The sequence below is a fragment of the Muscardinus avellanarius genome, assembly GCF_963383645.1.
Source record: "Muscardinus avellanarius genome assembly, chromosome: 2".
Classification (NCBI taxonomy): domain Eukaryota; kingdom Metazoa; phylum Chordata; class Mammalia; order Rodentia; family Gliridae; genus Muscardinus; species Muscardinus avellanarius.
Window position 1 is genome coordinate 109,140,419 of NC_137787.1, and position 12,076 is coordinate 109,152,494.

Genomic DNA, 12,076 nt, shown 5'->3' on the forward strand with positions numbered 1-12,076 from the left:
AAACTGGGAGGAAACATTTACATCTCATTATGAGCAAAGAATTACATTCTCCACCCAAACAGAAAGAATACTGCCCCCCCTCCCAAACTGCTAAAAAGATCAACCCTTTAGAAAGGCCCAGCAAGGACAGAATTCCCAGAACAGGAAACGACTGGCTCCTTGTGGCCTCACTCCAGTCAGGTAAGATGAAGGAAGTTTCGAAACCTAGAAGTTCCCTTGAAAACTTATGACAGATCTTTTTTACTTCCAGATCTTTTATATCCTCCTAAGGCTGCTCATCTATTCAGGGGGGTTTTGTTTTGGAAATAGGGTCTTACTATGTTGCCCAGGCTGGTCTTGAACTCATGGCCAAGGGCTCAAGTGATCCTCCCACTTTAGCCTCCCACTTAGGTGGGGTACACATGGTAAGTGGGAGGAATGTTCTTGTCTTTTTTTTTTTGCAGGTCTGGGGATGGAATCCAGGGCATTCGACCTCTGAGCTACACCTCCTGCTCTATTTTTTATTCTTTATTGTGAAACAGGGTCTCACTAAGTTATGCAGTGCCTCACTAAGTAGCTGAGGTTGTCTGCGAACTGCGACCCTCCGTCTCAGCCTCCCAAATGCTGGGATTACAAGCGTGTACCACTGCGCCAGCTTACATGTCTATTTTTATTGATGCAAATTATACTGTCCTGATCTTTTGGCCCTGAGTGGTCTTTTCCTCCATCCAAGTTAGTTTTGAGGGTCTGGTGGCCCTGACAGTATTTCAGCATGCAGGAAAATATATCAGACAATACAGCTTGTTCAACTGTTTACTACCACCAACAGACTTGCACCAGACCCTTAAGAGGGAACCCCAGAAGAACACAGGAAAACAATGGTTCCAAAGAAGTGGCTTTCAATATTACTCAGTTTACTTTTTCTCTACGTGTGTGTATGTGGTACTGGAGATTGAACTCAGGGCACTCTACCTCTGAGCTACTCCTCCAGGCCTATTTTATTTTTCATTTTGACATAGGGTCTAAGTTATAGAGGACCTCCCTAAATTGCTGAGGCTGGGTCAGCTTATCTCTTTAAATGTTACACCTAGCGAAGTCAAAACCAATCAAGGTCATTTCAGAGAGGAGCATTAGCTAGGGTAGGGGTAGGGACAGGGCAGAGGCAGGTGTTATTTGTGAAGGAAGAAGGCCTAGGCAGCTACTTCTCAGTGTCTGTCTTTGTGAACACCGGTCAAGCAGGTCAAGCAGCCCCGGGCTCAAGTTGCCTGAGTCTCTCCTGGAGCTCCCGGAGCTGGTTTTGACCCCAGTCAATGCGGGTCTGGAGGCTGGCTATATCTGCAGCCAGCTGCAGGCCTGGAAGAAAAAAGAAAATGCCACCATATATCATGATTCATGGGCTCTGGGTCCCCACCCCACCCAGCCTGGGGACTGCAAAGGATGCGTTCCAGGACAGCCATGTGTTGGCTGCTCTTGAGCCTCACTGCACCCTCACCTTTGCCTCCTTCAGGTTTGTGCTCAAATGTCACCTCCTCAGAAGGCTTCCCTGACCCCCTTCATCACCCACCAGGCATGAAAAACTCCCACCACACGCTATCTCACGGCCTCCTTTCCTTTATGTCCCCTTCACTGCATTCCTTTTTGTTCCTATCCATCTCCCTCTATCTTTTTACTCTGTCCCTCAGAGTGATCCATAGTCTGCATCCACCCTTAATGGCTTATTTTATTTTTGTGGCACTGGGGATCGAACCGAGAGGTATTCTGCCTCTGAGCTAAATCCCAAACCTCTTTTTATTTCTTATTTGGAAACAGGGTCTCACTAAATTGCAGAGGGCCTCACTAAATAGCAGAGGCTGGCTTTGAACCTGTGCAATCCTCCTGTCTTAGCCTCCCAAGTACTGGGATTACAAGTGTGTGCCACCACGCCTGGCTTCCTAATGGCTTTGTCAAAGTCCTTGCCATCTATTTCTCCAGGCGGTTCTCAGCCATCTGTGGGTAGAGTGAAGATGACGTGTCTCATTAGCCCCTCCAGAAAACACCTTTTCCTCTTGATTCTGGGATGTCTTGCCCTCTTGGCACTGTTCTTCAGTCTCCTATTCCACACCTCTGGTCTATACTCATTTCAGCTTTAACCCTGCATGTTTGTGAAAAACTTGTGAATTTATTTTTGTGTGTGGTACTAGGGATTGAACCCAGGGGCATTCTACCTTCGAGCTATACCCAGCCCTATTTTTCAGTCTTTACTTTTGAAACAGGGTTCTCATTAAGAAGTCGAGGCTGGCCGTGAACCTGTGATCCTCCTGCCCCAGTCTCCCAAGTACTGGGATTCCAAGCAAGCACCACCATACCCAACTTGTGAATTAAAAAATGAGCTCTCTAGTGGACTTCCAATCTCACTCCAGTCCAGGTTTCTCCCACGGTCCAAAGGCAACCACCCACTCAGACACTCTACCTGGGCATTGGTGGATGCTGCACAGTACACGAAAACACACCTACACCCACACTCACCTCCTGACTTCCCCCCAGCTGCTGCCCTGCAGCCTGCTCATGGCGAGAGAGAGCAGCTCCATCACCCCAGGGTTATGGATGAAGACCATGGGTTTCCTTAGACTTCACTCCTTCCCTTACCCATACATCTATCAGCAAATGCTGGGGCTTCTAGTAGCAATACATTGTGCAGATCCTACTGTTGACCCCACTTCCTCCTCCACTGCCTCTGCCTGCATTTCGTGCCTGGCTGCTCCTAGCAACTCTCTGCTTTGCAGTCTGTCTCCTATCAGCGCCCAAAGACTTCCTCTTTTTTCTTTATTTTTTTGGGGGGTGGGTACTGAGGATGGAACCCAGGGGCATTATATCTCTGAGCTATACCTCCAGCCTAAACTTTTATTCTTTTTTTTTGTGTGTGGTACAATGAGGTGGAGCCCAGGGGCTTTCTACCTCTGGGCTACACCCCCAGGCCTATTTTTTAAAATAATTTATTTGGAAACAGGGTCTCACTAACTTGCTGAAAGCCTCAGTAAGTAGCTGAAGCTGGCTTCAAACCTGTGTAATCCTCCTGCCTCAGCCTCCCAAGCACTGGGATTATAAGCGTGCGCCACCACACCTAGCTTATTCTTTATTTTGAAACAGGGTCTCACTGAGTTGCAAAGGGCCTCACTAAGTAGCTGAGGCTTTCCGTGAACCACAATCCTCCTGAAAGGGTTCCTCTTAATCTGTGGATCCTACTGCACCATCCTCTGCTCAGAACCAACTCATATTCCCAAAGTCCTCAAGGGCCTACATCACCTGGGTCTGGCTCCACTGCCCTCCGCCTGGCACTCACTGCGTGGACTCCACACTAGACTCTCTGTTCTTCCGCCAATGTACTACACATACCCTCCTTTAGCGCTGTTATGGTAGCTCTTCCCCCTGCTTAGAACACTGCCCTCCCCACCAAGATCACCAACAAAACTTTTCCTTCTTCTCTGCAGAGAGACCTTCTCTGCCCACCCTTCATAAAATAGCTCCCCTAGCCCATTTCTGTCCCACTCCATCTTGCGTTACTTTTTTCAGTTTTCACAGCCTGGTATTAAAAGCTTAGTTACTGCTGGGTGTGGTGGCGTATGCTTGTAATTCCCGTGCTTGGGAGGTGGAGACGGGAGGATCGCGCAGGTTCGAAGTCAGCCGCACTGGCTTAAGAGACCCTGTTTCCAAATAAAAAAGTATAAAAATAGGTCTGGGAGTGTAGCCCAGAGGTAGAAGGGTTTCCAGGAACCCCAGTACCACTAAAAAAAAGCAAAAAAAAAAAAAAAAAAGCTGTTATTTGCACATTGCTTTTATCCCTTCACCAGAATAAACATCCCGGATGGCTCTTTGTCCACTGTTCCCCTGCTGTTGCCCTGACAGCTAACAGCTAATATCAGCCTGGATCACTGTCAATAGCCAGTGAATACTTGTGGAAAAACAGTAGGTATGCAGCAAAAGTTTGCAATGCAGAAATCCTGCAAAACTCTAACTTGGTGTTAGTGCTCAAATGTTCCCACAGAACATAGGCATAGAGGGTCAGAATTTAGTCCAGTGACACATGGCCAACTGCAGAGTCCACTTACCTTCCCGAAAGCTGGCTTGGGCCTGCCGCAAACTGTGAGGAACCAGGATTCCAAACCAGTTCAGGGGGTCTGGTAGGGCTGCAGAGGGCTCTGGCTCCAGGGTCTTGGTGGGGCCCTTGCGTCTGCGCAGAGCTGTAGAAAGAAAGGCTAGAGGAAGCTGGGTCTTACCATTTGGCTTTTGCTATCTTGGTGATGGCTTTAAGCTTGATCTGAGTTCAAGATTCTAGAAAACACTGAAGGCTGGAAAATCCCCCCAACCTTTAGTGTTCCTGGAAATAGCACCATCTTTCCTCTTGTGATTCAAATGGCCCTGTCCACTCTTTCTCATGACTCCCACAAGGCCCACAGATGACCCTGTTTTCCCATGACAAAGCCACATCCTGACCTTACCCATTTAGCCTGAATGTGCTAAAAGACCCGACATAGATCCTTCAACTCCGCATTTTTTGTCTTTATGACTGATTAACTAGGGTAAAATTTTTACTTCTCCAAGCGTGCTGCACACCTATAATCCCAGCAACTTCCAGCAATTCAAAAGCTGAGAAAGGAGATCACAAGTTCAAGGCCAGCCTCAGCAACTTAACAATACCACCCTCAAAATAATTAATTAGTTAATTAATTAATTAGGAAAAAAGGCTGGAAGGTAGCTTAGTGGTAGAGCACCCCTGGATTCAATCCCTAGTAAAGAAAAAATAAATTTTATTCCTTATGAAATAGAGCTAAACAGTTTCTGTTCAGCTGACACTTTTGTTGACTGTAAAACCATCCCAACTGTAAAGGAACTCACCTATAACTTCTCTAATCCTCCCTATAAAAGTCTAAAAACCACCTTACCAAGAGATTCTTCAGCTCAAGAGTGCTGTATCGCTAAATCCTAAATTAAGTTGTTTCCTTAACTGTGTTGTGCCTTTTGTCTTTGATGTCAGGATGGGACCTTCACAGGAGGAAGGGGACTCACCTGCCTCACCAGGCCCCACTTCTTCTGGAGTCAGGGCGTCAGATCTAACCACCCTGAAAGTCTGGGGTCCATCCTGGGCCTCGCTGAAGAACGAGAGGGGAGGATGGGCTTTTGAGAGACTGGGCCAGGTCCTGGACTCCGCTACCCCTTCCAGCACCTAAAGTTCCTCACCTGGCGCTCACACAAACCTGGGGCTCCATGTGGGAGGCATACTGCAGAGGCCCTACAGACTTGGCACCCATGGCGTAGCGAGCCTTGGCGAGCGAAAGCCAGCCCTGGGGAAAGAAGAACTGTCAGACTCTGATTAGACCCAGGTGCCCTTCCGCCACCTGTTCAGGGGCCCACCTCTTCCACCCGGGCATTCAGTGCCGTTCGCTTAGTCTCCAGCTCCTCCAGGTCCTCGAGCAGCTGCAGGAGCTGGGAGTCCAGCTTCGCCCGCAGGTCCGGGGCCGCCATGGGCCGGCCCCCTCCGGTCTCGGCGGGACCGAGGTCCAGTGGTGCCCCGATGCCACCGGCAGGGAGGCCGCCAGTGGCCTCAGCGGCAAACACTCTCCTTTCCCTAGAAGCAGCCTAATGGAATCTGTAGCTCCGCTTAGCGCCTCAATTGGGTCGGCCAACCAGAGCAAAGGCGGTTCCCCGTCGCTTCCAGAAGCAACTTTTAAAAGTCGGGCTGCAGCTGTGGTAAAAGGAAGGAGACACTGTATGACAACTATTTTGATTAAGGGAGCAGTCGCTTTAAACTTACACCCGGAAGGCGCCAAGAGGCAGCCACCCAGTTACTCACCCGGACTCTTTTACAGCTGATGGACTGTTTCGAGGCGCCACTGTGATTGCTTAGACTGCCCGTAATCTTTAAAGCGGGCGTCCCGCACAGCGGAAGCCAGTGGCGAAGCCGCGGGCCGCCATCTTAGCCAAGTGAAAACATTCTGTCGCCGGTTTACTAGTTTCAGTGAGTTTATTGGTTGCTTCGGAGATCACGTGCTTCCAGACGAACCAATCGCCTCGCTACGCCTTCCGCTGTCGCCATCTTAACTTCGGGCATTCTCGGCGGCAGTAGACTCTGGCGTCCTTCTTGGTTGAGGGCGGAAGCGAGGGCAGCTCCACGCTGGCCACACCCACCGGTTCTCCCGGCCTCACGTGGAAGCGGCGCCCAGGATGGTAAGGGTGATTTCCAAGCTCGTCCCGAGGGTGGGGGGTCGCGGAGTGCGGAGGTTAAGGTCCTGGGGGCTCGGAGGTGGGTAGTAACCAGCTTGATGCTCCCCTAGCTGCGGCGCGAGGCCCGCCTGCGCCGCGAATACCTGTACCGAAAGGCCCGCGAGGAGGCGCAGCGATCCGCCCAGGAGAGGAAGGAGAAAGTCCGGCGGGCGCTGGAAGGTACGGCGCCCACCCCTAATCCAGTGGCATAAAGGGCGTTTGCCAGTTGATGTTCATGTAGAACCGCAGTGTTTACTGGCGCTTTACTTTTCTTTCAAGGCCTCCTGCGGCTTGCGAATGATACTCTTAGATGATGGGATTACTTGTCTATGTTGCAGTATCCGGGCTTTACAGCTTGCTTTACAGTGTGTCCAGTACTTTCAAAATTTTAAAACTTGTACATGGTCGTAGCCCTCCCTCGGAATTTGTTCTTGCTACCTACTTGGTTTTAAGGTTCCAAAGTCTCTGTCGTTTAGCACTCATGATGCTCTTGCGTTTTTTGATGGTTATTCCATGTAGAACCTAGTTTTATTTGTGTTACGTGTTAGGAATCTAAGTTTTCAGTTTTCTCTCCACATTCCCGTTTCCTCTGTTAGTGAAGATATTGTGTCGCAGCCTGATTGAAAATGCCATATTAATCTGTTCGTAGACTTTTTAATATTCTATCTGATTCTGCATCACACCCAGTTCATTTGGTTAATTCGCTCCCATGTTCCAAAGTGTATGTACACGTATGTTCAAGTTAAAAAGCATAACTTGAACATACGTATACTTGTGACCTATTCACCTAAAAAAATGAAAAATGGTTGAAGTGCATTGCTGTGGGAGGCTGAGACAGGAGGATTGCAAGTTCAAGGTCAGCATCTACAACTTAATGAAGCTCTTATTTATTTATTTACTTATTTTTGCAAGTCTGGGGATGGGACCCAGGGGCATTCGACCTCTGAGCTACACCCCTGACCTATTTTTTATTCTTTATTTTGAAACTGGGTCTCACTAAATTGCAGAGGACCTCACTAAAGTAGCTGAGGCTAAGTGCAAACCCCATCCTCCTGTCTCAGCCTCCCGAATGCTGGGATTACAAGCGTGAGCCACCATGCCTGGCTTATTTTTTTTTTTTTTTTAATAAGAGCTTCACTAAGTTGTAAAACTCTTATTTAAAAAAAATGAAGCCAGCTGTGGTGGGGCATTCTTGTAATCCCAGCGTTTAGGAAGCTGAGACAGGAGGATCACACAGGTTGGAAGCCAGCCTCAGCTACTTAGTGAGGCGCTCAGCAACTTAGTGAGACCCTGTTTCCAAATAAAGTATAAAATAGGTCTGGGAATATAGCCTGGCAGTAGAAAAACCCCTGGGTTCCACCCCCAGTACAACAACAACAAAGAAATAGGACTGGAGTACAGCTCAGAGGTAAATTGTCCCTGGGCTCGATCCTTTTTACCACATTGAAGTTCAGAATTTTTTTTCCTAACTTAGAGTAACCACTATATTATTATTTAAAAGTAAGCCAAGCCGGGCGTGGTGGCGTATGTTTGTAATCTCAGCATTTGGGAGGCTGAGACTGGAGGATCGCGGTTCACAGACAGCCTCAGCTACTTAGGCCCTTCGCAACTCAGTGAGACTCTGTTTCAAAATAAAGAATAAAAAATAGGGTAGGGGGTATAGCTTGGGGGTTGAATGCCCCTGGGTTCCATCCCCAGATCCGCCAAAAAAAGTAAAAAGTAAAAATTTTTGTTGTTACTTTGTGGTACTGAGGCTGGAACCCAGGAGCATTATGCCTTCAAATTATACCCCCTGCCCTTTATAGTTTGTTTTGAAACAGAGTCTTACCAGGTTGTTGAGTCTCACTATTTTGTGAGGCCTGTGTGTGTGTGTATGGTGTGTGTTTTATTTTTTTTATTATTTATTTATTTTTGGTGGTACTGGGGGTGGAACCCAGAGGCTTTCTACCTCCGGGCTATACTCCCAGACCTATTTTATATTTTATTTGGAAACAGGGCCTCACTAAGTTGCTGAGAGCCTCACTAAGTAGCTGAGGCTGGCTTTGAACCAGCGCGATCCTCCTATCTCAGCCTCCCAAGCACGGGGATTACAAGCGTGCGCCACCACGCCCGGCTATGGTGTGTGTTTTATTGGGGATTAAATATAGGCACTCTGAGCTCCACCCCCTTGCCCTATTTTGTTTTTATTTTGAAGTGTCTCGCTAGATTGATGAGAGTCTCACTACTTGCTGAGGCTGTACAGGTATGCACCACCACTCCCACCGAGTTCAGTTTTAAAGGTAGTATTAGGTTGCATGTATTCTTTTGCAGCTTTTCTCATTTCTTCTTCTGGTTCAACATTGTTTCTAAGATCTGTCTTGGGTAGTGGGAGCCTCCTCCAGGTGACTGCCCCATGGCCTTACATCCATTTTCCTGGGACAGCAGTGAACTTATTTTCAGTTTGGGGTAGTTAGGAGGAGTGCTGCTGTGACTTTAGTTTTCTCTGTGTGCTGGAGTTCTTCCAGAGCATGCCAGGGAGAAGGACTGGGCCCACAGTACACTAAGGCTGAATTCTGTGCTCCAGAGAGGGTGGGTGCAAGCACCACAGACAGCCTCCACTGGTCCTGCTTCAGTTCACAGAGACACCTCTGTTAGCTACTGTCATGTACCTTGAAGCATTCTGTGCTTTACAAGTAGTGATGTTCTCGTCCAAGGGTTTCAGGATCTGCCTTCTTATATAAAGAGCAGTCTCATTTCTTTAAAATATTAATTTCTTTTTTTGCTGCTGGAGATCAAACCTAGGGCCTTGCCCATTCTAGTTAAATGCTCTACCACTGATCTTTTACCCGCCTCGCTCTAAAAAATTAATTTTGAAATTTTTGCCTAACAGTAAAAGCAGTAGGTATTTGCGATAAAATATTTCAAAAAAGCCTCAAGACAACCAGGTGTGGTGTGGTGGTGCACGCTTGTAATCCTCGTGCTTGGGAGGCTGAGACAGGAGGATCGTGCAGTTTGGAAGCCAGCCTCAGCTACTTCGTGAGACCCAGTTTTCCAAGTAAAATATAAAATAGGTCTGGGAGTATAGCCCAGAAGTAGAAAGCCCCTGGGTTCCACCTCCAGTACCACTAAAAAAAAAAAAAAAAAAAGCCTCAAGACATGAGAGCATAGAACCATAGAAATTGAAGTCCCTAGTAACCACAGGTTGGCATGTGAGATGGAAAATTCTACCTCTGAGCCACACTCCCTGCCCTGTCTTTTATTCTTTATTTTTTTTATTTTTTATTTTTTTGGTGGTACTGGGGTTCCTGGAAGCCCTTCTACCTCTGGGCTACACTCCCAGACCTATTTTTACATTTTTATTTGGAAACAGGGTCTCCTAAGCCAGCATGTGTGGCTGGCTTCGAACCTGCGCGATCCTCCTGTCTCTGCCTCCCAAGCGTGGGGATTACAAGCATGCGCCACCACACCCAGCTCTTGTGACCTTTCTTCTAATCCCATATTGATCATCTCTGCTCAGAAAAAGTGATTTTTCTTTCCATCATATTTATACAGTCCATTACTGGGCGTGGTGGCACATGCCCATAATCCCAGTACTTGGAAGGCTGAAACAGGAAAATCGCAGGTTCCAGGACAGTCTCAGCAAGTAGTGAGACTCTCATCAATCTATGGAAACCCTGTTTCCAAATAAGAAATAAAATTGGGCTGGGGTGAAGCTCAAGGGTAGAATGCCTCTGAGTTCAGTCCCTAGTACCGCACACACACACAAATCGTGCAGTCCTGTAAGCTGCCGAGGAGTTTGAAACAAGGACGCTCCACTTGTGTCTCATTCATCGCCTGTTTTTCCCTTGCAGAAAATCGCCTGATTCCCACCGAGTTACGCCGGGAGGCTCTCGCCTTAAAGAAGTCTTTAGAATTCGATGATGCTGGTGGTGAAGGTGACTGTACCAAGTAGCCCTCCTGACACTGTGAGCCAGCTCCTCTGCCTGCTGGCCTCCATGCCCTTCTCAAGACACGGGGCACTTCCCACCTGAGGAAAGGACCCACCACAGCTGCTCCTGGAATTGCCCCAGGGGCCCTCATGGCTCTGTGGATGGTACCAAAGGGGTCCTTCCTGAGTGTTCCCGGCTCCATTTATGTAATGCCCACCAGTTTCTTTGTTGTCTCCCCACTGGAATGTCTGCCAGCACAGGATGGTTTCTGCCCATGTGTCACTGGCACCCAGATGTCTCTATAGCAACAAGTAGGAAAGGAATCCCCAATATAGATATACAGCTGTGTGTTGCACGGCACAGGAGTCTGTCTCAGCAGGATGTGGACTTTTGCAAACAGAAGATTCTATGCCTTGGTCGCTGGTCAGTGGACTGGTGGCTGCCCTCTTAGCCCTTGTTGGTGTGGTTTCCTCAGACAGACTCAGCCCCCAAGTTAGCATTGCACTCCCAGGACAGTGTCGAACTTTTGCCCCCTGTGCTCCCGACAGGTGTGACTAGCCATGTAGATGATGAGTATCGATGGGCTGGGGTCGAGGACCCCAAGGTCATGATCACTACCTCCCGGGATCCCAGTTCTCGCCTGAAGATGTTTGCAAAGGTATCGGTGGGCAGAGAATGGGGGGGGGGGGGCGCTCAAGACCAGCGGCCCCGATCCTGATGATACACTGTGGTCCGCTTGCAGGAGCTAAAGCTGGTGTTTCCTGGTGCCCAGCGCATGAACCGAGGTCGGCATGAGGTGGGGGCGCTGGTACGAGCCTGTAAAGCCAACGGGGTCACAGACCTCCTGGTAGTCCATGAACACCGAGGCACACCTGGTAAAGCTGGGGACAGGAGAGGGTCGGGGTTGGTGTGAAGGCAGATGGGGCCTCTGACCACCCTCTGGTCCCACAGTGGGGCTCATTGTCAGCCACCTGCCCTTTGGTCCTACTGCATATTTCACACTCTGCAACGTGGTCATGCGGCACGACATCCCAGACCTGGACACCGTGTCGGAGGCCAAACCCCACCTCATCACACATGGCTTCTCCTCCCGGCTGGGCAAGCGGGTATGTTTGGGGCCTTGGGAGAGGATTGGGAGCCAGGCCAGGCATTTGCCACTCTCTCCTGTGCCCCAGGTCTCCGACATCCTCCGGTACCTGTTCCCTGTGCCCAAAGACGACAGCCACCGAGTCATTACCTTTGCAAACCAGGATGATTACATCTCATTCCGGTGGGTCTGGGCAAGGCCTGGGGTGGCGTGGCCTCTGGCATTGGAATGGCTGTGGCTCACCCCCCTCCCTGCCGCGGCTTCCTGTTCTCAGGCACCATGTCTACAAGAGGACAGACCACCGCAACGTGGAGCTGACTGAGGTCGGGCCTCGCTTTGAACTGAAGCGTGAGTTTGGGGCTTCAGCCCATGCCTGGGAGAGGTGAGGGAAGGGAGGCTGGTGTGTGAGGGATGACACTGCTGTCTTGCTGTCCCCAGTGTACATGATTCGCTTGGGCACTCTGGAGCAGGAGGCCACCGCAGATGTGGAGTGGCGCTGGCACCCGTATACCAACACCGCACGCAAGAGGGTCTTCCTGAGTGCCGAGTGATCCTGCCGGCCAGCCAGAATATGGACATGGAACCCGGGCAGAGGACATGGCGCAGACAGACCTCCAAGACCTGGTGTTGGACCACAGGGGGCTGGGTGGGTCTGAATAAACCCTTGGTGTCACGCCACCTGCCTGCCTCCGACTAGTGAGGATACCCCACTGCTATGCGCCTGAAGATGGGCCCGTGGGGGCCAGTGGAAGGCTTGATGGCCGTGCGATCTCTTCACGTGGCATGTCAACATGGGGCTCATCATCTTACATGGAAGATTTGGTATGGCCATCCCCTTCGGAGGTGATCCTGGCTTGGAGGAGCT

The 12,076-nt window shown here is 49.5% G+C and overlaps 2 protein-coding genes across 4 annotated transcripts; one reads left to right on the forward strand and one right to left on the reverse strand.

The window, feature by feature from the left end:
- Nucleotides 1-1,219: 1,219 nt before the first annotated feature.
- Nucleotides 1,220-5,478, reverse strand: VMA22 (vacuolar ATPase assembly factor VMA22; the record flags this gene model as incomplete). Of its 2 annotated transcripts, none has more annotated exons than XM_080689666.1 (5): nucleotides 1,220-1,332; nucleotides 4,065-4,196; nucleotides 5,023-5,105; nucleotides 5,194-5,297; nucleotides 5,392-5,478. In XM_080689666.1, the coding sequence occupies 5 exons, from the start codon at nucleotides 5,476-5,478 to the stop codon at nucleotides 1,220-1,222; spliced, it is 519 nt and encodes a 172-aa protein (XP_080545792.1). The 2 variants fall into 2 exon arrangements, with proteins under 2 accessions (XP_080545792.1, XP_080545791.1); XM_080689665.1 differs by having other exon boundaries at nucleotides 5,368-5,478.
- A 5,253-nt stretch (nucleotides 5,479-10,731) lies between these two features.
- On the forward strand, nucleotides 10,732-11,775 carry IMP4 (IMP U3 small nucleolar ribonucleoprotein 4; the record flags this gene model as incomplete). Of its 2 annotated transcripts, none has more annotated exons than XM_080719915.1 (6): nucleotides 10,732-10,782; nucleotides 10,867-10,999; nucleotides 11,076-11,230; nucleotides 11,300-11,394; nucleotides 11,486-11,559; nucleotides 11,650-11,775. In XM_080719915.1, the coding sequence occupies 6 exons, from the start codon at nucleotides 10,732-10,734 to the stop codon at nucleotides 11,760-11,762; spliced, it is 621 nt and encodes a 206-aa protein (XP_080576041.1). In that variant the 3' UTR covers nucleotides 11,763-11,775. The 2 variants fall into 2 exon arrangements, with proteins under 2 accessions (XP_080576041.1, XP_080576042.1); XM_080719916.1 differs by having other exon boundaries at nucleotides 10,876-10,999.
- Nucleotides 11,776-12,076: the final 301 nt, after the last annotated feature.